Source organism: Typopeltis vanoorti, chromosome 20, assembly GCF_054136105.1.
Source record: "Typopeltis vanoorti isolate ZY-2024b chromosome 20, IOZ_Tvanoo_1.0, whole genome shotgun sequence".
NCBI lineage: Eukaryota > Metazoa > Arthropoda > Arachnida > Uropygi > Thelyphonidae > Typopeltis > Typopeltis vanoorti.
This window is the reverse complement of record NC_143568.1, coordinates 81,643,486-81,671,050: the sequence shown is the minus strand read 5'-3', so window position 1 is coordinate 81,671,050 and position 27,565 is coordinate 81,643,486. Positions and strand designations below refer to the sequence as shown.

Genomic DNA, 27,565 nt, shown 5'->3' with positions numbered 1-27,565 from the left:
ATTTCCATGCAAGTCTGATGCATCAAAAAAATGTGAAAATAATATTTAAAGTTGTGAAGATTTAGGATTTGTATAGGTGTGGCAACTGGAAAAATGAAAAACAACATCATGAACACAGAATAACAGAATTGTTTTTGGAGACTGAAAGGAACGAATGTGAAGTTTTTTGCCAAGAAATAAAAATGCAAGCCTAAGAAAAAAAAAAAGATCTGATTCTGTATGAGGATCTGGGTGTTTTTTTAAAGATAAGGTTGATAAAGTGTCCTAAAAAATTTGAAGAATGACATGAAGATCAGTGTTTATTGCAGATTTTGAAATTTTGTCTGAGGAATGAACAAATGAAGTGTATTATCAGCAATACTATATGTTTATTGCAGATTTTGAAATTTTGAACAAATGAAGTGTATTATCAGCAATACTATGTTTATTGCAGATTTTAAAATTTTGTAAAATTTTGTCTGAGGAATGAACAAATGAAGTGTATTATCAACAATACTATATGATTTGAGTTCAGCAAAAGATAAGTCAGAGAAGGGAAGGTAAAAATTCCTATCAATACATTCCAGCATTAATTGGGAAATATAAAGGGAGGCCATAGTTCATCATGGCATTTTCAGTGAATGAACAGATCTTAAGAACCACAGAACAGCGACTTTTTCAGCAGGTCTATGTGCCAAAACCAAGCAAAGTGCCATGTATATATACAGATTAGATGAAGCCTTATAGCTCTATATGTAAGTAATCAAGAGTAACTTATTCAAAATATCTGATCAGTAAAAGTTATCCAAAGAATTCCATGACATGCCCAGTGTGGTGATGTAGGCTAAGAAAGAGATCTACTTTTGATTTGGAACAATGTGTATCAATTATATATTTGGTAGTATAGCCAAGTAAAAAACTTCCATCAATGAGTATCAATATTCAGTGATTAGTTGGGAGGCCTTTGAGCAATGAAGAAATCATCCTTGAATGACACTCTTATATTTTATAGATTTTTAGTCATCAATTCTAGTCAACTGAAACTTTTTCTAGGTTTTTTTCCTAGCCAGTTCTAATTTAGTCAATCGCTGGCACAGGTAAGTAGGGTTTCATTTCTGGAAACTGGTTTAGGAATATGAGATGGTGGCAGTTGTCTGATATTTGCCCACATCACTCTACTTGAGACTGCCTGCCATTCAAGAAGATGAGTCTCGTATTTAGTGTTGAATACTATGGCAACGCCTTGTTTTCCTTGATTGTCATTGCCTGAATATATCATTTGGTATTTGTTGTTCAAAAATGATCTCACCAGTTTTTGTCTTTTTTGTTTCAGTCACCCCTATTATGTCGATCTGGTACTTATCTAATTCCTCAGCTAGCTCCATTTCTTTGCCATTCCAGCTTCTTATATTGATAGTACCGATCGTTAACTCTGGTGATGTTGAGTTGGGGTGTGATTTCAGATTTGTTCCAGTAGCTGACTCTTCGCTGTTCACCCTGTTTCCCTGGCGAAAACAACGGGGGCCTTGTTTAACCCGGCAACGCCCCAGCTGGCATAAAATTTTGTCATGTTGTACCATCATTTTGTATATTGGTTTAAGCCAATAAGAATACAATTTGGTGAGCTAAATCCCAAATTGCCAGCCCATCCTCGTTCGTTCAGTATCCAGGTAGATACCCAACAGGGTGCACTATGAGAAGGTGAGGATTGGACATTAGGCCAGAAGCCCTGGTCGGGCTTCTGACCTAATGTCCAATCCTAATGCAGAGAACCGATTAGACCTAATGTCCAATCGGTTCTCTGCATTCCTTTAAAGGCTATGTGGAGATCTCCTTTCAGTTATACAGCTTTGACCCTTAAGCACCCTTACAACAGTTATTCAATTTAGTCAGGGAATCTTGCGGACTTGTAGCGGATTTATTTAGAAGTATAACATCGTCCGCATAAAGCAAAGCAAAATATATCAGATAAATTTATTTTATACAATTGAGGATAATAATTTCCCAGAATTTTGGGATAGCGAGACAGTCATGCTACATAGATTGTGTCTGTGACATACAGCTTCAGCATTTTAAACGCTCACATTCATATAAGAATCTATGTAGCAGCTTGGTGTTTTTCTATTGAATCCTATGGTTAGGGGTTTTAACTCCATGTTGTGCGAGGCCAGATTTGTGTAGTTTGATAAGATGGATGTGGACTTGATTTTCAGAGACATGTTTACTTACAGATCTTCCTGTTTGTCTATATTAAGGCATCTTATAAGAACATGGAACTTTGTATAAGCTAGGTAGCATCATAGGCGAGATTTTGTCTTTTAGAGAAGGTAGCAAATTGTGGATCTGGTTGAGTGGTTTAAAGGTAGTGGCAAGTTTGTATTTCTTCATAATTTTTGAGGGACATTCAGCAATGCCTTATGGTATAGCAATCCTATGGGCTTCTTCTTGTCTGAGTTGATGTGTAGGGAAGTGACTGATCATTTTTTGAGTTGTTTTTGGATTGTATCCATTTAATAAGGCCGTATAATTTCCAATTTTGTTTTAAAGATTCTTCAGGATTCTGGTATCCAGAGCACAAATTTTGTTCCTTTGATAGGAATCGAAAGTGTGACTGCAAATCTAAATGCTTTACAGCAATCTGTGCATGCCGTAAAAATAATTTACTGTGAAATTCGAAATGTCATCAATAGCTAAGTTGTACTAATAAATAACTATTCTGAATTGTCAGAAGGATGCCTGCAATTAATTTTATAGTAATTTCAATTTTGAATTTGTTTTTCGTTTTAAATGTTTGTCCTTTGATTTAAAATTTAAATATGTAAATTTTATTTTACTTTGTACACATTATTCTTGTTGAGAGGCTTATATGCTGGTTAAACATGATAACTAATATTTAAGGAATTGACAGCATATACTAGAAATATAGATTAAATAAACTTTAATATATACTTTCCGATATTTCGGCAAATGTCACGTTGCCATCTTCTTGGGAACTTACTACAAAGACACGTGCACACAAGTACTAATAACAGCAAATGAGACTGAAGCTAGGAAGCTAGCGTTTTCCTAAAGTCCTGATGGTGCCCCTTGGCAGGCTATATTGGTAGTTCTTGGCCTTTGGGCTGAAGTTCTTCTGATAAAAGTTTCCCAAATTTGGGGCAGTTTCATGCATCCGAATTTGTTGAGGTTTGGCATGTTCCTAAGGGCCGAGGCTGATTCCATGAATAGTCTTTCATACTTGAACTTGCTGCGGTGTATTAGTGTGGCTTTCTTCCATCTTATTCTGTGGCGAGTATCCAGAGCGTGGTCTGCAAGCCCAGAGCTTGCCTACGTCGTGTACAGACACTTCCATGGCCTGCCCACTCCCCAGACTTGTCCCCCTATTTCGAGCATGTTTGGGAGCAGCTGAAACGCCAGCCCCCACCGTGCCACAATATCTGGGATTTGGAGCACAGCGACCAACACGTGTGGGCCAGTCTGCCGCAGGACAACATCAGGTGTCTGTTCGCCACCATGCTGGACTATATTGCAGCATGTAACTCCACACGTGGCGGTGCAACGTGCTATTGATGCTGACCTGATTGCGTACCACAGATCCCTTTGTAATTGTCCTTCAGCTCTTTTTTTGCCATCATGTGCATCACTCACATGTATCATTACACCAATAAAATTTCAGTTGAATCCTATGCTTCCTTCTTGGTACACTAATCTCTTTGTCTGTGTGTGTATTTTCTTTATTTTTCTAATAAAAGTGTCTAGTCACTTCACCTCATCTAACCTAACATTACCCAAATAAGATATAACTTGTTGACAGTAAATTGCATACATAAAATACATCATATGAGAAAATAGATACTCATTAGGTAATCTTTGTGTGTGTTTGAGATAAAATTTGAACTTTATCTAATGATATTTAATTAATGTGTACATTAACCAATTAGTTTACATTTAGTTAAAGTGTAGAGCACATTTTTTATTTTTCAACTTTAACTGAAAGGTAATGTGAACATTATCTAGGGCAGTGTTTGTTTCCCAGATTTTTCCTATGACGGAACACTTCACAAATGCTGAAATTTTCGCAGAACACCTTGGTTGTTTTGTAACGTATTAATGATTAATTAATTAATAATTAATTATTACATTACAATATTAATAATTAATTATGGCATAATCATAAAGAGTATTAGTACACTGGTGTGACATGTTGAGAAATATAAAATTATACTTAAATCAGTTATCAATCACTGGACTAATGAAATCTTGTAGTATATTGTAGTTTCCTCAGACCAACATCATTAAATTAATTTGTGCTGATTTTCATTGACATATCCCATTCTGATCACCAAAAATTTATATTATTATAAGTACTTACGAGTGAATGCAGACTTTTTCTCCTGTGTGCTGGTAGTTTTCCCCTTCTTTTGTATATCCTGGAGATTGCTTTGTAGGCTGGAGGTGGATGAATCACTATCTGTTGCATCACAAACACCTTCAATAAGAGATTTAACTTAACACCAAAATTAAACAAAGTCCCTTGTCTCTTATTCATATTAATATTTAAATCTGTAGGCTTATTACTTTTAAAAAAATCACGGCACTATGGTTTCGAAACAAGCACTTTCACCCTACAATACGAACTTGCGAAGAAAGTATTCAGTATTACTAGATTTGAGAACCAGATGCAAACTGCCTTGATCTTCAAATTCAGTGGAAAAATTTTCTTTATACTTCCTTGCTGACTGGTCACTGACATTTGCTGCACAGATGTTATTTCGTTCAGTTTTTGAGAAGAGAGGATACGCCGCCAACTGTTGTAATTGGCTTGCAGGCAATTTTTATGACCGGTCATAAACAGTGGTATTCCCTTTCCCATGTTTTGTTTTAAAATTACTTCCATGTTTAAAAATTCATGGCTTGGTCATTGACATCACGGAACACTTATTCACTTTCTGCGGAACACAATTTGGGAAACCCTGATTTAGGGAATCTGCAGATTAACAAAAATTTGCACATCAGCGTTAACATATATATGGTGAACCCACACAAAACAGTTGTGCAGCCACTGAACAAAATGGCTAATGAAGTCAAGTTTACCAAATTTTGTGCCCCAAACTTTACTTAATTCTTTTGAATTACACTTCACTTAAACTTACACTAGCGAAACAAATAACAGGTCTTTTTCTTCTTCTTCTTCCTTTCCAGGCTTATAGGCCAAGTGGCCTGTTCCGGACTCAATTCCATCCTTTTAAGGATCTTCCTCTGCATCGGGTACCTTTTGGGTGGTAATTTACAATTTGTTTAGGTATTCTGTTTCTATTCATTCTCAGTATGGGTTCTTTCCATTTTTCTCTATAGCAAATATATTTCATTTAGGGAGCTTGTAATACCAAGTTTATTTCTGATTTTGCTGCTTTTCATTTTGTCCATTATTGTGACTCCTTCAGTTTCTGTGCAGAAATTTCATTTCGGATGAGTCAATTCTTCTATCTGCTTTTTTTTTTTATTGTCCATATCTCACTGTCATAAAGTAAGGTAGGTTTAGCTACTGTATTGTAGATTCTTATTCGTGTGTGTTTTTGTACATAATAGGGTTTAAAAATTTTATTTATAATGCCTGTTGCTTTTAAAAAGTTTGATAGCTTCAGTTCTATATCATCTTCATTTTCATATGATATTATACATCCTAAATATTTGAATGTATTTACTTCCTCTATTATTTTGTTGTGTATTACTATTTTGCTTCTTATTGGATTAGCACCTTTGAAGGCCATGACTTTTGTTTTGTCCGTTGATATTTCCATGTTTTTATCAGATTTAGACTGCACAAATAACAGGTCCTACTTAAATAAGGTTATATTAATGATCAACCTCAAATATCTTTGTGTCATAATCTCTTAAACAGTAAAAGCTACAGCCCTCAACTTGGTATAATTCTTTCTGGTATTTAGAATGTCGATGGTTTTAAAACTAAAGTGTTGCTTGCTTCACTTATGTGCCTACTTTTTCCAGAAGCAACAGGTCACTCTTCTTCTTCTCTGGCACTACAGCCCCATGCATGGCCTTGGCCTCCCATTTTTGGGTTTCATAATTCACTACGAGGTAGGGTTGTTACCCCCATGCTCACAACCATGTGTAATTGTCTGTGAAGCGCTGTTCTTAAGACCGGTTTACCTGCTTTATGGGAGAAAAACCCTGCAGTCCACACCCAAGACCGGCTAACTTAGCTATGTCTGAGATCCTTAGCTCCTCATGTCAGCGACAAGAATTGAATGCAGGACACTCCTTTCCCAGACATGTGGTTGCAGAGCACGTAACCACTCGGCTAACCGAGCAGACAATAGGTCACTCACTAGTTAAAAATAAATCATGTCAAGCATGTTTATAATTAAGAATCAATTAATACCAAAAACATTTTACCTAATAGTATCAATTTAAACATATACCTTCATTTTTCAACCTCTCTGCTTCAGCTTTTGCTTCTTCTGTTACAGGTGGTGGAGTAACTTTGGACATATTCTGGAAAGGAGAATGTGTGTTCAATTTAGTCTGTTTCAAACATAAGTACAATCTATGACCCTACCCCCTCCCAGATATTTCATATGCTATAAAAGGAGTTTTTAAAATCAGTAACCCTTTGTTAACTAAAATAAAAATTCAAAGTTTAATGCCACTACTGTTATATCATTAGTGATCCTTGACTAGTCCAGTATAAATTTAAAATACACAATCAAATCAGGTTTCAATACTAAATAATAATTTAGTAATTGTTTAGAGTAGCATATTTTGACATTGGCAAACTACCAAAAAGTATGATTCTCGTAGACAGGCTTATACGTTGGTTAAGCATTATTAAAACACTTAAGGAATTGAACAACGTAGTTAAGAATATAAATTAAATTATACTTTAATAAATATTTCCAATATTTCGGCAACGTCACGTTGCCATCTTCTAAAGGAACTTCTAACTATAGTTAAATTCACTATAGCAAATTAACTATTTAAATTAAATAAAAAAAAATTATTTTAGTCCCACCCAGTTAAGTACACTACAAGTGAGAGTTACCAGCATTTCAGTTTATGTATATGGGGATATCCTGCTTGACAAAATTAATTGGTTCCATAAGGTGGTTTGTGATATATTTTTTATGTAATCAAAACCACTATTTTAATGAAAAAATAGATAATTCTCTTGTCTCTCAAAATCCTGATGGTAAAAGTACAATTTTAAGGTGAAAATAATTTATAAATCAAATTTAAAATGAAAGACAGCACTTCTTCAGAAGAAGAAGTGCTGTCTTCTTCTTCAAGTGTCATCTCCTAGAAAGAGGTTGGCAACCATGTCACGGAACCTTTTTCTTTCTTTTGCTGCTCTGGAACATTTTTGGTAATTGAAGCCAATCCAGTTCTTAATGTCTTCGAACCACATTCTCCTGGGTCTACCTCTCCCTCTTTTTCCATCCAATTTCCCTTCTAATGTTAATTTCTGAATGCCTTCTTGTCTGGTTAGATGTCCAAAATATTTAAGCTTTCGCTCTTTAATTATTTTCATTAATGTTCTTTTCATTTTTGCTTTCTTTAAAACATCTTCGTTTTTCATTTTCTCTGTCTATGGTATTTTCGGCATTCTTCTGATGGTCCACATTTCGAAAGCTTCTAATTTTTTCTCTGCTTCTTTATTTAGAGTCCAAGTTTCACTGTTGTAGAGAAGGCTTGACCAGATATAGCATTTTATTAATCTTTTTCTTGTGTCTATATTAATGTCTCTGGATGTTAGAACAGTTTTCATATCAGTAAAGGCTTTTCTTGCTATCTATATTCTTCTTTTTATTTCTTTAAGGGAATTTCCTCTGTCTGTAAACATTTGTCCCAAATATATAAAAGACTGAACCTGTTCAATTTTCTTTTTGTTAACAGTTATGTTCAGTTTCTTATTTATTGGTTCTTTTGAAATAATCATGCACTTTGTTTTCTTTAGGTTAATAATTAGTCCCATGTCTAAGCTTCTGTTGTAAATTTCTGTGATTAACTTTTGAAGATCATCTTCAGATTCAGCTATAAGAACTGTGTCATCTGCATACCTGAAGTTGTTGAAGTTCCTACCTCCGACTTTTACACCCTTCAATTCTGAAATATTTTTAAAAACTTGCTCACTATATATATTGTACAGTAAGGGTGATAGACACATCATTGCCTTACTCCTTTTTTGATTTCAAAGTTGCCAGAATATGTATTTTTATATCTTATTGAGGCCATTTGATTCCAGTATATATTTGTAATTATACGTAGATCTTTTCCTTTTAACCCATTATTCTGTAGGATATGTATTCATTTCTTGTGATCTATTGAATCAAATGCTTTGGTGTAATCAATAAAACAAAGATATATGCTTTTCTGGTTGTCAAGGCTTCTTTCACATAATGTTTTCAAATTGAAGATTCCTTCTCTTGTACCCTTGTCTTTTTGAAAACCTGATTGAGTGTCTTCTATTTCTACTGACAAAGTGCCTTTTATTCTTTCTAGGATTATTCTCAGTAGTAATTTTGTAACATGGTTTGTTAAACTTATTAGTCTATATTCTGTACATTCAAAAGGTCTTGGAATTTTGGGAATAGTGACAAAGATGGATTTCCTTAGATCATCAGGGATGTATCCTGAATCATAGATGTTATTAAAAATAACCTTTAGGTCATTAAGTGGGTTTTCATTTACTTTCTTTAACAATTCAATAGGGATCTGATCAGGGCCTGGTGTTTTATCTGTTTTCATTTGGATTAGAGCGTATTCTATTTCTTCATATGTAATTGGTTCATCATCTATATTTTGTATATCTGGTGTGTCTGTGCGATCAGATTCAAACAGTTCTTTTCCATATTCTTTCCATCTTTTTATGATATCTTGTGTCTCTAGTAGCATTTTTCCATTTTGATCTTTTATACAAGGATTATGGTTGAAATTTTTCTTTTTATTTGTCAGGGCTTGGATTGATTTATGCATTTCTTTACTATTGTGTTTCTTGTCCAATTCCTCTATTTCTTTACATTTTTCATTTAGCCACTTGTCTTTAGCCTTCCTGCATTCATTTTTTATAATTTTACTGAGTATTCTATACTTGCGTACTTTTCTTTTTTCGTCTTTCATTCATAAGTTCTAGTATCGATTCAGTCATCCAGTGTTTTTCCTTATTGTATTTAATTTTTGGGATAACCTCGTTAGCTGTCTTATATATTGCACTTCTAAAATTTGACCACCTGTTTTCAATTTCCTCTGTGTTACAAAGTATATTGTAACATGATCTAATTTCTTCCTAATTTCTGAGTTAAACACCATTATGTTGTCAGGTATATTCAGAGCTGTGAAGTCAAGTCTTTCAGTATGATTGTTTTTAGAAATGTTTTTTAGTTTAATTTTTAAAGTGGACACAACAGGGTTATGGTCTGAACCTATATCAGCACCTGGGTATATTTTTATGTCGGTTATATTATTTTTGTATCTATTATTTATCATTATGAAATCTATTTGGTTTCTTATAGAGTTATCTGGGTTTGTCCAAGTATACAGTCTGCGCTTTGGATGTTGAAAGAAAGTATTCATTATGCACAAGTTGTTTTGAATGCAGAATTGTATAAATCTCTCACCTCTTTCATTTCTGTTGCCTAGTCCAAATTTTCCAACAACTGGATTTTCTTCCCCTTCTCCAACCTTTGCATTCAAGTCACCCATCACTATGAGTATCTCATTTGATTTTACATATTGTATAGATTTTTGTAAAATTTTTGTTATTATAAAAATCTTTTATTTCTTCATCATTGTGATTCATCCTAGGGGCATAAACCTGGATAATTATGATGTTAAAAGGTTTCGCGGCTAATTTAATAAGTATTATTCTTTCGTTTATGGGCCACAGCCCCATTACACATTTAAAGATGTCTTTCTTAATCATGAAACCCACTCCATATTCATGCTTCTCTCCACCAGAATATACAAATGTAAATCCATCTTTCTCTAGCTTTCCCATGTTAGGCCATCTTGTTTCACTAATTCCCATCACCTCAATTTAAGTCTTTTTATTTCCTGTATAAGGTTGTCAAAATTCCCTAGTTTATATAATGTTCTCATGTTCCGAGTTCCAATTTTCAAGACTCTGTTTCTTGTTTTCAAACGAGGAATATCAGATGCCAACCTTCCTTTCGGATTTAAGTTGACATCATCATAGAGTGCCCCTGCAGCGCTCGTTTTAATCACAGTTTCAGTGTCTTCTTCCCTGTAACTATTTACAGCTTGGGATGTTGCAGAGGTTCCAACTTCCAAAGCATAGCTTGTAAAATATTTCCGTTTCTTCATGGTCGACTATAGGATAGAGGATAGTAAAGTGGTGAGGCCCCAATCTCTTCCACGTCTGCAATAGCCAGCTAACTTGGCTCACTCTGTTAGCCATTGATCTGTATTCAGAATCTTCCGCCTGCCAGTTGTTTCACACTGCCGTTGATATATGAATTCTTCCACCAATGATGAAACAGTAGATGTTATTGCAGTCCTAACATCTCCCATGCTGGCCACATAACGTCTTGGGAGATGCACTTTATAGCTTTCTGTCAGCTCTTTGCTTAGTACCAACTTTGCCATGGCTCATTACGACACCATGTTTCCCGGGGGGTCCACGTGGAGGCATGATACTAAGACTTCCTGGGTATGGCCCTCCAGACTTCACCGAAATATTGGCACTGCCATCTATATCAGTTCCATCAGGGTTTTTGACCATGTTGTAGTTTGCCAGCCCACCACGGAAATCCATCCCAGGCTTAACTGTGCTGAACATGCTACAAGCATGACTGATGGCTAGTCAGCCAAGATCCTGGTAGGAGAACAAAATGATATCAGTTTATACTGTACAGCATTAGATGAAATCACTTCTTAAAGATGACCAAATGTGGCTACTTCCAATGAGCAATAATATCTGAAAAAAAGTCGATTCAAAAACAATTAAATTCAAAGTGCAAAGAGTTCCCAAGTTCCCTGTGTGAAAGCAAGCAACCGAAAGAAAGATGTAAAAATTCATGGATAGAAAGACCGCATTGTGACTGAATGGCTAACTGGTGAAAATTGAAAATCAAATTGATAAAAAAAAAAAAAAAAAAAAAAAACTGATTCTTTTCACTTTGTAGCAATTTTTAGGTGAACTGAAAGACATCATATTTTCTGGTTTTATACTACCAGATTGATTTCTAGAGTTCTGCCTTGCAGCACTCCAAATGCATCTCAGGCATCACTTCTGGTGGTGTTGACCAGCTCCACCTGCTTCATCATGTGGCTTTGCTTACACAGCAAGTGTTGAAGCTGTGCATATCATCATATACTAGTACCATCTTGTTTGCAAACAACCGACTCTCATCCCACCACAATGTTACTTACTGCATCAGGCAGCAGTGTGCTTGTGGAAAGTCTGAACTTCTGAAGAGGAAGTTGAATTAGTGAGTGAGAGTAAATACACTTCAAATACTATTTCTGATGATTACAACCGCAAATTCAGACAAATCAGCTTGTGGCAATTTGTATAACTGAAGATTTCAAAAAAAGCCTGTACATATTCAAATTTTCGAATCGCATGCAAAAGGGTCATGTGGTAGCACTAAATAGAATAAAGCAAAAGGCTGCACTAAGTGAACTGTGTTTGATGGAAGCTTTTTCATAAAGGAAGAATTACTGGAAAGCTTGAAGAAGGCCTTTGGAAAATCTCACATAGTGATGTACCTAGGCTCAGGACGGAATTTTAAACCAATGGAACGTGGTCCGGACATTTGGTAAGCGGTCGCCCTCACTCTACCACCATAGAACATGAAGACAAATAATTAACGCACCATGGCCTGTCAGCTTGCAAGTCTGTTCCATTCAAGCACAGGTATGTAGATATATCAACAAACTGTGGCAAGATGCCTGATACAAGTAGGCCTACATGCCTGGAGGCCAATAAACAGCATCCCTTTATCCACAGCTCATGATAGAGCACGTTTTCAGTGGTCTTATATCCATAAAAATTGTACAAGAAACCAATAGGCTAATGTACTCTTTACAGATGAAAGTTGTTTTAGTATTTCCTCAGATTCTAGAAGACACTTGATCTCATGTGAATGTGGTGCTGCTTACCATTGCGAAAATTTTTATTATTATTATTACATTACACCTCCAGGGAGTTCAAAGACTCATCGAGGAGGGCATCTACTCTACAACTCTTCGTCTCACTCTCCACCAACCTTCATCATCTAACACCAACGCCATCTACCACCACTAGTACTTTCACAGACAATCACATTGTTCTTGACAGTAATGACAGACAATGTTCTTGAAAGTAATAGATATGGTGGTGCTGTGGTCATGTTCTGGGGAGGCATTATGCTTAATGGACACACTGAGCTACAAATACTGGAAAAAGGGACTATGACAGGTGATCGATATTGCGATGAAGTTCTTCAACATCATGTTCTATTGTTCTGTGGTGTTGTAGGCGAAGAATTAATTTTTATGGATGACAATGCCACACCAAATCAGTCACATTAGAAAGAGCTAATCAATCACACTGCTCTCTTCTGGATAGTATCAAACATTCTCAGGGAGATTCTGATGCATCGCATGATCTGTGAGCAACATTCAAAGAAAGGCAGATATGGCATTATACAGTCAAGTGTTACTGTTTTAAGGGAACATGTGTACTAGCATAAACTATTGACCAATAATTGTCCACACACTTTAGCAATTTAGAATTGGCACCAGCAGGAGAATTCTAATACCGAGTATGTCCATGTTCACCTTTGGCTTCGATCACCTCCACACCCTCTGAGGGAGGCTTTCCACCTACGTGTGGTAGACATCAGGTGGATGTCTACTGGACATCAATCGCTGATCCAATTTGTCCCTAAGTTGTTTGATGCAGCAAGGTCAGGACTCTGCAGGCCAGGCAGTCATTTAAAACCCATCTATTTATGTCTATTCATAACAGCTGTAGCTTTGTGGCATGGGGCATTGTCGTCTTGATAGTAACATAGGTCTGGTCCATAAAAACTCCAGTGTAGGCAGCACCTGATTATCAAGAATATCAAGGTACTGAGCTGCCTTCATGGAACCACAGACACGACCAGTGGTTCCACTCTAAACCAGCTGAATGCATCCCACCACCAAATTTTACTGTGGGTACAACACACTGTGGTAACAGGTATTCACCAGGTTGCCTCCACACCCTGCCATCAGACAGGAAAAAAGGTGAACCTTGATTCATTGCTCCAGGGTACGGTTGTGCACTGGTCAATTGTCCAGTCCACAAGCTCTTTCCACCAGGCCAGATGAGCCACCTTGTATGTTGTTGTGATGTTCAGATTATGCTGCTGCTCTTCCATGGAAACCTAGTAAATGGAGTTCTATTCATACAGTATTCGTGCTCACCATGGTGTTACTGGTGCTCTCGAATTCATCGCAGATGATCTGTGCCGACTGTAGCCAGTTTTTGCATGCTACCTGTTTAAACACACTCCTATCCCTGTCAGTCATTTGTAGGTTGCCACCCTGGGTGTTTTCCTGCACTAGTAATTCCACAATGTGTCCATTTGTTGATCACATCGCCAACCATCGATTTTGGATGCTCTAGTTAGTGGCAATGGCACATATGGACATTCCAACAATATGACAGCTCACGATGACACCTTTCTAAAAGTCATTGAGTTCACGTCGTGTTGACATACCACCTGTATTGAACTGCTATAATGAAATACTACTTCCTACTATCTGTACACTGATTTTTGTTATTAACAAACATGGAATGTTCCATAACTTCAAATAGCAGAGGTGTCTGGACAATTACTGGTAGATAGTGTATTAAGACATATTTGTACAGATTACACATTTAGAAAAACATACAATTTTATTCAAAAACCCCTGATATATTTCACCCAATGTAACATGGATATCATCAGGGAGAAAGACTAGTATATATATATTCAAAACATGAATTACATGCGTGCTAGCTCATGTTTCAGCCACAGGTGAGTTGACAGGATTATGACAGGCTCATAAAAGGTGTAATCGATGACAGATTGACAAAATTGTGCTTTCTGGGTGCAAAAATTAATGATGTTAGTGAGGCTATTAGAGCACAAAAGGATAGTGTGAAAGAGATGATTGTATTAACTGGAATGAATGATTTCAAAGGAGAAAAGTATGGCATGAGAGAGGACATGAAAGAATTACTGGAAGTAGCAAAAGAAAAGAGTGAGAGAAATAAGATAGTGAGTCTGTTGCCAAGGTATGACAGAGTAGAACTGAGAAGGAGGGCCATAACAGCAAATGACTCGATGCATAGGTTATACAGGAGGAAGAGTGTGGAGGGTCTGGATTTCTGAAGTAATTCTGATGGGCAAAAGGACTTATACAAGGATGGATCGCATCTGAATAGATTTGATGTTCAGAGATTGGAAAAAGCGTTTCTGAATGAAGTGGATGTGCATAAACAGGGAAACTAGAGCTTTGGGGGGGGGGGGCTGTTGAGTGGATATGCAGACATCAGTGGGGCAATTGAGTGAACAAATGTGTACAATATGCCTAAGTTAGTACCACTGGCAACAAACCAGAATGGGATAGTTAGTATAAAGCATCAGGAAATCGGTGGGCATAAGAAGCTTTTGCACTTTATGTACACTAATGCCAGGAGCATTCAAAACATCAGGAGGAACTTTGGGCATTAGTCAGTTCATCTTGGCCATAGGTTATTGGCATTAGTGAGACATGACTAACTAAAGATGATATAGTTAGTGGGATAGAATGTAAAGAGTATGGTGTGTTTAGGAAGGATAGAGAGTAAAGGATGGTGGTGGAGGAGTGTGTTATTGATGATAGCCGATGGACAGCAACCAAAGAGAATAGAAGTTCAACTATAGGACAGTGAAAATAGCACATTTGAGGTTACTGTGTGAGATTGAGGCCAGCAGAAAAAAAATATACAGTTGGATGCTGCTACAGCCAGGGGATGGAATAGATGATGGAGATAGTATGCATCGGCAAATAGACTCAATGAGTGGAGGAGAGGTAATTATTGTGGGGAGACTCTGGCAACATAGACTGAAGGAGGAGAGGACACATGTGAGGAAGGAAATGGAATTTATGCAGTTACTAAGGGATAATTACAGCATGTGGTGGAATATACTAGAGGTTCGAGAGGGCTTGATCTAGTAATTGCATCTGAGAATATATCTATAATGAATATGATCATGTGGTCTTGACCTGGGAAGTGGCTAAATGTGTGGAATTTTCAGTTAAGACGGGATATATGTGGAATCACAGGGATGGTAAGTATGACAAGCTTAGGAGATTACTTGGACCAGTGCCATGGCATGCAAAACGCAAAACCTGGATGTTGATAGTGCAAGGAAGTGGTAAAGGAGTGTTTGAAGGAGGTAATGGCAGACTGCATAACTAGAGTCAAGAGAGTAAATCAAGTGGGAGTTAAATGAGTGAATATCATCATTAAGCTGGAACTGCAAAAAAAAAAATAATAAATAAAAATAATAATAATAATAATAATTGTGGAGGGAATTTAAGGAGAAAGGTGACCAGCAGGCACATGAACAGTACAAGATACAGGCCAGTAGGGTAACTAGTGTAGTAAGAAAGGCAAAAGCAAAGTATGAAAGGAAGTTGGCAATGCAGACTAAAGATAATCCCAAACAGTTCTTTCAACATGCTACAAGTAAAAGAAATCGATGCATTGCATGATCTATGAGCAACATTCAAAGAAAGGCAGATATGGCATTATACAGTCAAGTGTTACTGTTTTAAGGGAAGATGTGTACTAGACTTAAACTATTGACCAATAATTGTCCAGATACTTTAGCAATTTATAGGGTAATATGATAATAATGTATATATGGTAGAATGATTTTAATGAATGCTGATGGCAGTAGGGAGATAACTGAATCAATCAAAATAGTAGAATTACTAAGTGAACACTTTGCAAGAGTATATCATCCAGGTGGTGATATTACAGGAATGCAAGAGCCAAAGGCTTATATGGGAATTGAGGTAAATAAAAAGGTGCATAGCATATTACAGAACCTTAATGTGAATGCAGCTGTGGGATTGGATGGAATACCAGCTCAAGTTTTATATAAAGTGGCAAGAGAATTGTCAATGCCCTTGACCATATTGCCCAATCTAAGTCTCAGCTCTGGGTTAGTCTCGAGGGGGTGGAAAGAGGGGAAAATAGCTCCATTGCATAAAGGAGGGAATAAGACTGATGTAGCAAATTATTGACCAGTCAGCATATCAGTTGTTGTCAAAGTATTGGAAAAGTTGATCAAGAGCAAAATACAGGAATGGGTATATGGAAATGGGATAATGTATGGGGAGGGGGAAGCAGAATGGTTATGTGAAGGGTAGGTCATGCCTCAGTAACTTGCTCAAGTTTTATAATACAGTGAGAGCTGAGTTGAATAAAGGTAATGGGTTTACAGTGATACTGCTGGACTTTGCAAAGGCCTTTGACAGGATACCACATGGAATTCTAATCAGTAAACTGCAGCACATTGGGATAGATATAGGGTTGGTTTGATGGATAGGAGGGTAGTTGATGGAGAGATATCAGAGAGTACCGTATATTATCGCATATAATGCAAAAAATTTATGGTAAAAAATACTACTTAAAGTTAGGGGTTCGCATTATATGCGGATCGTAAAAAATATAACATCTTATTAGACTTGCACACACAATATATACTACCTAATGCCTATGCAACCAAATCTACTTGACCCACTCGCATTCGGCGACCAAGCACGCATCGTATCTGCGCATGCGCTCTCCATCGCCGAATGATAGAGCACAGTGAGATAGATAGAGCACAGTTAGGTATATCGATTTAACCACAGTTCGTTTTAAATATTATTCGTTAAACAAACCTAGCCTGAAAATGAGCCAACAGAAACGTAAACGTTCATCTTTTGAAGCAGGATTTAAATTGCATGTCGTGCAGTTTGCAGAAGAACATAAGAACAGTGTTGCTATGAGAGAATTTGGTGTAGCAGAGAGTAATATTAGACTTTGGCATAAGCAAAAAGACAGTCTTGAAAAAATCCCCAAAAAGAAACGTGCCCATCGTGGAGATGTAGCATCCTTTCCAGAACTCAACAAAGAGCTAAATGAATGGATTTTGACGCAACGACAAGATGGCATTATAGTAACAAGAAATGCAATTCGTTTTTGAGCTCTACAACTCAAGAATGGTAAATTCAAGGACATACCAGGTATTTCATCTTTTCTTGCTTCGCCTGGGTGGTGCAACAGATTTATGGAACGCAAAGCATTAACATCGTGACACCGAACAAAAATTGTGCAGAAGTTTGCAAAGCAGCTTGAAGAAAAAGTGCAGTCCTTCCATAAATTTATCATAAAATTACGGAAGTGTCACGGATATGAACTTTCCCAAATTGGCAATATGGATGAGATGCCCATGTACTTTGATATACCTGGGAATCAAACAGTAAACTCAGTTGGTGAAAAGGGTGTCTTCATAAAAACAACGGGACATGAAAAAACGCATTATACCGTTGTTCTAGCATGCATGGCAGACGGAACCAAATTAAAGCCAACAGTGATATTTAAAAGGAAGAAAATTCCGAAGCATATGAAATTTCCACCAGGTGTAATTGTTCGCACCAATCAGAAAGGTTGAATGGATGAAGAAGGTGTACAATTGTGGCTGGATCAAGTATGGAACAAACGTTTAGGAAGTTTGTTACGTCAACAAAGCATGCTAGTCTGGGATATGTTCTGGGCTCATTTAACAGAGGCAAGCAAAGAGAAAGCACGTGAAAGCATACAGACCTAGCAGTCATACCGGGTGATCTAACTTCCGTTTTGCAGCCGCTTGATGTCAGCTTGAATAAGCCATTTAAAGATCACTTACGTGAAAAATGGAGAGAATGGATGTCATCTGGTTTGGTAAAGATGACAAAGGGTGGGAATTTTCAGAAGCCTGAGAACACCCTAGTCACCAGCTGGGTTAAAGAAGCATGGGATTCAATACCATCTGAAATGATTCAACGCTTATTTCTTAAATGTGGAATAAGTAATTCAATGGATGGATCCGAAGATCACGTCATATACGAAAGCGAGGATGACGCATAACAAATTGGAGAGCATGAAGACGATGACGACGCAATCCCTACAGATGAATTTATAAATGAAATGTTTGACGACTCAAAAGATGAAGAAGAATTTAAAGGATTTTGACATTTTGTTTTAAAATAAATATTTCTTTCGTTAATTTGTAGTGTATTATTTATAATGTTATGGAACAAGATTAACAGATCGCATTATACGTGGACATGCCATTTTAGGGCTAGTTTTCAAACAAAATTTCTAGTTCGCATTATACGTGGATCGCATTATACGCGATAATATACGGTAGTTTATACAGGAGTAGAGTGCAAAACAAGGACCGTGACCAATGCCATGCCACAGGGTTCTGTTCCAGGACCACAGCTGTTTAATTTGTACATTAATGATTAGGAAAGGATATGAGAGGAACTGTTCATTTATTTGCCGATGATGCATATAGTTAATTACAGCAATAGTTAATACAGATGATAAAATTTTGCAGGATGATTTGGATGACTGGCAGCCTGGGCAAAGGAGAATAGATGTCAGCTTAATGTGGCAAAGTATAAGGTTATGCATTTTGGTGTGAAAAGATTACCAGCTGCACACCACATTGGTGGAACTATACTCCAGGAAATTGACGAATCCAGAGATTTGGGAGTGTTGGTGGATAGGGAGTTGAAGTTTAGAGAGCACTTAGGAAAAGTGGCTAAAGTACCCACTTTTGCAATGTGCTTTTTTTTTGGTTACTGAAGAATACTTTGAAGAGCAGAGACAAGCAGGTTATTGTTCCTCTTTATACAGCCATGATAAGATCCCATTGACTACTGCATGCAAATCTGGGCACCAGGGTTTTCATGGTGATGAGGAGGAGATGGAGAGAATCTAGAGGCGAGTGACCACGATGGTAGCAGGTCTGTGGAATGAACCTTATGAGAACAAGTTTAAGATTTGTTGGTTACAAAAACTGATTGATACTTGGAAAATGGGTGACATGATTGAGACATACAAATTACTGAAGGGTTTTTACAAGATTAATTCAAGGAAATTTTTCAGAACAGGTCTGGTGGTGAGAACTATGGGACCATCCATGGAAACCAAGTAAGAGTGTAGTTAGCAAGTGTTAGAACTAGGTTTTTTGCTGGGAGAGTAGTGAATGAGTAGAATAACTTGCCAGATTCTGTTGTGGGCACCATGACTGTGAATGAGTTCAAAGCAAAGTATGATAGATTCTGTGCAAATGTTGGATATCCTGTCAAAAACTCTGGGCATGATGTTCAAGGCCTCCCTTGATGAGTCTAAGAACTCCTTGGAGTAGCCTGTAATAATAATAATAACTGCTGGGTTATAAATTTAACAAACAATTACTGACAGATGATGAATTAAATGTTGTGTCTAAAGGTCTTGAATTTTGCCTTGTCTCCCCAACATGACCACCTTACATGGTAAATATGGAAAAGGGCATCAGAGAAGTATGCACAGATGAAGCTAATAAATTATGTTTTGAGATTGCTCACACCTATACAAAGCAAAAACCACCTCCTTTGAATATACTCAGAAGTGCAAGGTCTTTGCTCCTTATGCCAGAACACCAATACTATCATCACAAAGGCTGATACAGGTAATGCTACCAATGTCATGAATACTATTCAGTATAATCATAAAATAAATGATCTTATTGAGAAATGGATCACCCTTTGATTCTTTTTTGGATCCCTAGCAGGATCCAACAAAGAATCAAATTAATAAATTAAATTATTGGACAATATACAATCTTGGGTAACTACTGCTGCTGAGAGGTTAGTAATTCATCACGTGAACCCATCCGCCTAGTTTCTGTGATCTATTTGAAGTCCACAAGGATGGCTACCCACTATTCCCAATAGCAGACTGTATTATTGGCTTTCCTACTCACTACTTTGCAAAAACATCTTTTGCATCATCTTCAGAATCTTACTTTCCATGATAGTTCCTATATTAAAAATAGCCTCAACTTTAAAGAGAAAATTAAAATTCTATATCTGACTAATAATGAGATTATGGTTTCGTTTGATGTAGTCTCCCTATTTATCAATATTTCACTAAGAAAGACTCTTCAATTTTTGCAATCTGATTTCCCAAAGACATTGTTAGCTTATTTAAATTTACCATCAATGCAGGCTATTTCATATGGTGGAACAAGTTGTTCAAACAAATCGAAGGAACAGTAATTGGTAGTCCTATTTCATTATTTTATAAAGCATCTAATAAATTTTATATTAATTCACTAATAAATTCACTCTTTCACACTATTTTAGCTCTAACTCTTACATGGCTGCGTTTTGTTGATATCTTTGCTGTTTGATCCCACTTAAAGTCAGAATTACTTCAGTTCCTAGAAAAATAAACTCTTTGTATTTCCATATTATGTTTACAGTTGAACATGAATCCAACAATTTTCTACCCTTTGTGGATACCTTAATAATTCGAAAGCCTATTGGTCATGCTGAATTTTCAGTTTATTAACCAACCTTTACTGGCATACATTCCCTTGTCCTCACACCATCATTCATCACAGAAAACAAGTATTATCAAGTCTTGTACATAAAATTCATTGATCTGCTCTTCTGATTCCCTTTTGTTAGATGAACTGAATAAAATTAAAAGCAATCTAATGTCTAATCTAACACAACGAAACTACCATTCAAAAAATTATTGATCATTATCATCCATTAGCCAGATTACAGTCTAATATGAAATCAAATAGCATGTATTCTTTGCAAATTCAATCAATACACTTCCTTCAATCCAGCTCAGAATCTGTCTTCTTTCTTAATATCTACAAAGAATACACTACCACCTCTCTCCTTACCAGGTTTTTATCAAGTACCCTGCTCATTTCATCTTTGTTATTTTGGACACAATGGCCACTCTGCTTTGATTAGAATCCAAGAACATCATGACTATATTACATTTTTGAATTCCAATGAGTCTAGTTTTACTTCTCATGATATTGATACTAGCCATAGAATTCTTTGGAATGAGACAAAGATTCTTCATTCCAAAAAGTTCAAATTGGACAATTTGAAACATCTTTTCCTTGAAACATGTGAAGCACTAAAAAATCTTCTAAACCTTAAACACTCTGACTACATCTTAAGTTTTGGGAAGTGACTAATGTTGATTGTTTATATATATTACCCCCTGATGATGTCCATGTTACATTGATGAAATAAATTAGAGTGTTTATGAATAAAATTCTATATTTTTCTACATATGTATCCTTTACAGGGATTATATAGCATTAGTAGTTCTATAGGTGACAAGTAACCTCTTCAATGGAAAAGAAAACCTGGTCTTTTTTTTTTTTTGGAGAATGAAGACTACTATAAATGGGATGTTTGTGCTAGGAAAGGTTAGACATGTAAACCAGTCCAAGAAGAGAAAGTACATCTTGTTTGGAGATCTTAAGTTTTTAAAAAGCTTCTCAATAAAGCACACGCCTTCTCTGACCCTTCTCACCTTAAACTAGAACTGGACTATTCTAGAGAATCATGCAGCAAAATAGTTTCAGCTCAAAGAAGATCTGTTGGTACATAGGCACTTACAAGTGTTCCTAAGAACCCCAGACCTGCATACACAATATCCTTTAAATTGCTGGAATCCCTCATCTAATACATTACAAAGATCTGGAAAAAGTACAACTTGCTGCTTACTTTCTTTCTTGCCAATACTCTTCTGCATGTTACGTCCAACCAATCCAAGGATAAGCAGTCTCCTATTTCCTTCTCCCAGGTGTTTATCAGGCCTCTCTTGATTATATTCTCTCATATTTTTGTCAAAGCACATTTCATCTAGAGATTGCCAGAAAATCAGCCCTACATTCTCTGTATAAAAAAAACCCTCATAAGTCTGGTCCAACACAGCACAGAGTCAACACTGATCACAGAATGCATTCTGGTTGAGGATCAGCCATTTATTAAGGTGTTATTTCAAATTTGAGCACTTATTCGGAGAATGCTAAAAAGCACTTGTACATTCTGAACTGTAATGACTCTTTCCATACCAAAGATATAGGAAATTCTTATCTTTATTAATTGTAAACAAATTTGAGTGTGGTTTTCATAAGCAAAAAACAAACACATGCAGCTCATTTCTTGCATACAAAATCCACTATTGTTATTTCATCTTTTTTTTTCTTTTTGCATTATCTTATGTAAAGAAGATCTGTGAATTTCAGAATGAAATATCTAGTTATTTAGATTAGTAATAAACTTAAGCAACATCAAAGGTTGCAACATCTTTCTTACAGGAAATTAAACAGGACTGCATTTTGGTAGCAAGGAAATTCACAGGGTTAGTCTCATTCTGGTGAAGTAGATTGCAGGATTCAGACAAGAATCCTGTATCTTCATATAAGATTATATAGATAGAAAATAACAATATCACAAGATATTGTAATCATCATAACCATCATCATCAAATTCCTGACATGTACCCTCAAAGAGTGTACAGAATATGATAGTACTACATGAAAAACTTAAATCACCACTAACTTCTTATCTACAATCTGTTACCTGTCAAGACTCCAACATTATCAGATCTTATATTTCTGTCTTCTAAGGCACTTTTTTACTGTATCAATCCACCTATAGACCAGTGAACTTATTTGAAAATAACCTTCAAAATCATAACATGATATGAACTCTGACTAGGAACTCAAATGTTCACATTTTATTGGGTTTTGCTGACCTGACAGCTGTTTCAAATTACTGGTTCCCGGACTCGTGCGCAGGGTCTATGTTTAACACAATGTTGGGCAGTCACTGCCAATGGAAACTCCCTTCAGCACATAGTTTATATAGCATGTTGGTACAACTTTTTTGGTAGAATTGTATTTATAAAGTTAGCATTTGTGAATTGTCTTAATGATAATGAAAATCTCATATACAATTTCAACTGTTTTCAAGTTATATATAAACACACACACACACATAAGCAAACAAAGTTTGTGCCTAAAGTGTTTTCAGGACTGGGCAAGTGATGTGAAGTTATACCACCTTTACCACAAGTTGCCCCAGTCCAGAAAATACTTCAGGTGCAAACTTTGTTTGTTTACACTTGGATAAGGGATTAAACCAAGTATATAATTTCTTGGTATCTTTAATTTATATTATAACCAAGTGGAAAAACTTTCAACATCTATCTCTAATCCAGAGTATTATAAAAATAAGGTGCGACACCTTGGCAACTCATATAGAAAAATATGACTTCTGCATTACTTCAATCTAAGTATCACCCCTGGGTCTGGTTCCCACTGATGAGACCTCAATAAAGGTTGAAACTGGTCTGGGTAGTGACCCTTCCCATAATGCATAGCATTATACATGTCTGCAAAAAGATGTGTTTCACATTATGGGATACTAAGGCAAGTGATGTGAAGTCCAACCACCTTTACCACAAGTTGCCCCAGTCCTGAAAATACTTCAGGTGCAAGCTTTGTTTGCACCTGAAGTATTTTCAAACTTGCACTTGGATAAAGGATTAAACGAAGTATATAATTTCTCGGTATCTTTAATTTATATTATAACCAAGTGGAAAAACTTTCAACATACACACATCTTTATTTGCTCTAGAAAATTTGCCATATATAAATTGTTTGTTTTCTGCACCCAATCACTGCATTATTAACGGCTTTTGCAATTTTTTTTTTTTTTTTTTTTTTTTTTGAAACCGAAAATTTGAAAACAGGACTTTAGGACTTCTGTAAAAAAAACAGGGAGTTGAGAGGGTTTTTTTTTTCTCCCCAAACTATGGAAACATTTTTATCCCAGTCTTCTGAGAGAACAAACATAGTAAGTAACAATCCATCTATTACTGAATTAAAAATGAATCCTTTTAACGTATTATAAGAAGTGGAATACATCTGCTGATTGACAGAAAAGCCAAAAGAAAAAAAAATTATAGGATCCACAAATGAGTGGATAATTCCAATGATGATGATCAGAAATTATTTGTGTGTATATATTACTACTAGGGGGCTTCGCCCCCTGGCACATACGGCACCCAATCCCCCCGTGTTCCGGACTGGTAGGCCGGTTCTCCTTGAATTCTGATGTCTCGAATTTCAAAGACTTGAAAGGGGAAGGGTTCTGCCCCTGATGCCCAACCACCGAGTTCCGAACTGGTAGGCCGGTTCTCCTTGAATTCTGATAACTCGAAGGGGGTTCTTCCCCTGACCCCCCCCAAGTTCTGGACTGGTAGGCCGGTTCTTGAATTCTGATGACTCGAATTTTGAAAATCAAAAAGGGGTTCCGTCCCCTCTGGTGCTTATATATAAAGTGTCCATTTTCAATTTAAATATTTGGCCACAAAATAGTGGTGATATTGTTAAATTCTATTGTCAGATATTGTGCTATTAAGTTATTTCATTATTACCAGTTTCATAATAATTAGCAGGTTTTTTTTTTTTCAATATGCTACGACCAAGAACAAGCTCTATAAGTCACTCGACTCCTGCAGCAAAGCATGAGAGTAAATAGACAGAGTGAAATTATCAAAGTTTCTTGGAATAAAGAGGAAAAGTCTGCTTTCTCTTACAATTGTAATATAAGATATTCCACTATTACAATAGTTGTGGTGATTGGTACTATTTATTAAATACAGACATGATCTCCAAAGAATGTGTTCTTTGAATGGAAAGATGAAACTAAATGAAATCACAGCGCCTCCTGAACTATTATTATCACTCATTGCAATGCAACATTCGGTATCATCAATTTATTAAAACTATTCAAGCTTACAATTCTGCTTTTCAAATTGCATCATTTGGTGGGAAGCAAATAGTTGAAAGGGGGTTCATGCCTATTTTCGAGGTGCAAGGTCAAGTGTAGCATTTGGCTGGAAGTTTGTTGCCAGGTGAACCAAATGATCATAAATTTTTACAAATTTATTTCATTTCAAACCTACATGAACAAGCAGTTTTCCATTGTAGACAGATCACAGGGTTAAACTCAGAAATTGCATTTGATTTACAAGGAATGTTACATCAGCATAACATACATATACAAACTTTTAAGTCAGCTATAGAGAATGCTAACAATGTGCAAGAAGTAAGACTAGCCATTCATGCAAACCAAGTACTAAAAGGATATATGCAGGCAGATTCAATGTGCCCACAGCTAATGAAGTAGCAATTGTCATTACTGGGCAAGAATTTAACCACAGAGACATAATCTTACATGGAAGCAACTGACTGAAACAGATATGCAAGCCACATAGATCCTATGATGCACTCCAATATCCACTTTTATTTTGCAGAGGAGGGGATGGATATTGCATTGATTTACCACAAACAAATCCAGGAAGTGGAGAACCTACAAATAGATAAACCATTACAGCAATGAATTTTTAAGTGTATCGCATGAAGGTATGGATGGAAAATTTAAATCTACTACATAGATATGGCCAACTCATCAATCAATACTGGATTGACATGCATGCTAAAATTGAGTCTGAGTGTCTCACATACATGCATTGCATGTATGTGAGATGCATTGCATGGTGATGAAAATGCTTCAAACACTGCCAAAAAATTCAGATATTACCTACTTCTTTCATAGAAATTTCCACAAAAAAACTCAGGATACAATGGTCTATGTTAAAGCGTATGGTGACGCTGACTTTTTCATCACCTTCATGTGCAAGATTAATTGGCCAGAGATTTTGGAGATTTTGTATCGAGTAACAAGCCTTATGACAGGCCCAACATCACTGCAAGAGTTTTTCACAGCAAGCTAATGAAATTGATGAATCTCATCACAATGCACAAGATTTTTGGATTATGGAAGTGCTATATATATTCAGTAGAATGGCAAAGAAAGAGGATTGCCACATGCTCACATATTTGTTTGGCCTGAGGATAAAATCAGGAGTCATGAAATGTATTCAATTATAAGCGCCAAGATACATTCTCCTTAACGTGACAAAGAACTGTTCAATATAACAAAACATATGATGCATGGTCTCATGCATCATATGTTTTGATGCATGAGACCATGCATGAAGTCAGGAAAGTGCATGAAGAGATATCAAAGATCATTTATCAGTGAAACTCAAACAGGTGAGGATGGATATATAATCCGGTTTTATTGCAAATCTTTAATGCACACAAAAATGTTGAAATTTGCAGTTCCATGAAATCCATCAAGTATGTATGCAAGTATATCAACAAGGGCTTAGACCAAGATACATTTTTTTTTTCAAACTGAAAGTAGCGAAGATTGGTATAGTGAAGATTTGGTATAGATGTACATCTATACCAAACCATACGATACATCAGTACCTCTGAAGCCATTTAGCAGATATCTTTTAATATTCATGAGCACCATCCAACCGTAGTTCATCTCAAAAATGGTCAAAGAGTATACTTCAGAAAACGTAATGCACTCAGCATAGCGAAGTCACCAAGGGTCACAACATTAACAGCATTTTTTAAGCTATGCATTGAAGATAATTTTGTCCAAATGCTGACCTATAACGAGGTACCTACATACTACACCTGGCATCAAAACAAATTTCAACCAAAACGACAGGATGCCATGTGGGCAGTTATCCTGGTATGAAAAAGAGCAATGGTCTAGGTCGTATTTATAATGAATATATCAATAATGATGAATGCTTTTATTTATGAATGATCTTAATGCGTGTGAAAGAACCAAAATCATTCAGTGACCTAAAAAAAGTAAATGGTGTCGTACATCTGACATATGGGATGCAATTAAGACTTCGAATTTGATAGAAGATGATTCTCGCTGGTCCAATTGTCTTGGCAATGCAATAATTTCAAACTCACCATCATCTTTGCATCTTTTGTATGCTGTGATGTTGGTTCACTGCAACATGACCGACCCTCTATCACTATGGTCAACTTACAAAAATCATGTTTCGAAAGATATCTTACATGAAAAACATTCTACTCATTCTCAGGTTCAGTTTAAGGAAGCATTGCTGAGACTTGAACCAATCGTCAAGTCAATACATAAAAAAAGTGTTAGATTTCAGTCTGCCGATACCAAACAATCATTAGCCTCAAGATACAGATTTAATCCGGGAAACGTCATACAATTTCAACGAACTTTGGGATTTTTTAAGTCATCACGAACAATCACTAACTTCAGATCAAGCAGAAGTTTATCGCTACATTTTAACAAGCTGTGAAAATCAATCAGGGAGACTTTTTCTTGGATGCTTCAGGTGGTATTGAGAAAATTTTTCACTAAATTTGTTATTAGCTAATTTGAGAAGTCAAGGTAAAATCGCTCTGGCATACTCAGGTATAGTAGCTATTCTATAGCAAGGTGGTTGAACTGCTCATTCTACTTTCAAAGTATCACTTACAAATGTGACTAATGATACATCGATGTGCAATATATCAAAACAAAGTAATTTTTTATTTAAAATAAAGAGCCAATA

General features: G+C 36.2%; 1 protein-coding gene across 5 annotated transcripts in view; it reads right to left on the bottom strand.

Annotated features, from left to right (window-relative positions):
• Positions 1 to 27,565, bottom strand: part of LOC150095598 (small glutamine-rich tetratricopeptide repeat-containing protein alpha-like) — a 279,209-nt gene that overhangs the window by 178,844 nt on the left and 72,800 nt on the right. For all 5 annotated transcript variants that reach the window (XM_090410599.1, XM_090410600.1, XM_090410601.1 and 2 more), the window contains exon 4: positions 6,423 to 6,495. In XM_090410599.1, coding sequence (XP_090266725.1) covers positions 6,423 to 6,495 — 73 coding nt within the window. The remainder of the gene's footprint in view (positions 1 to 6,422; positions 6,496 to 27,565) is intronic.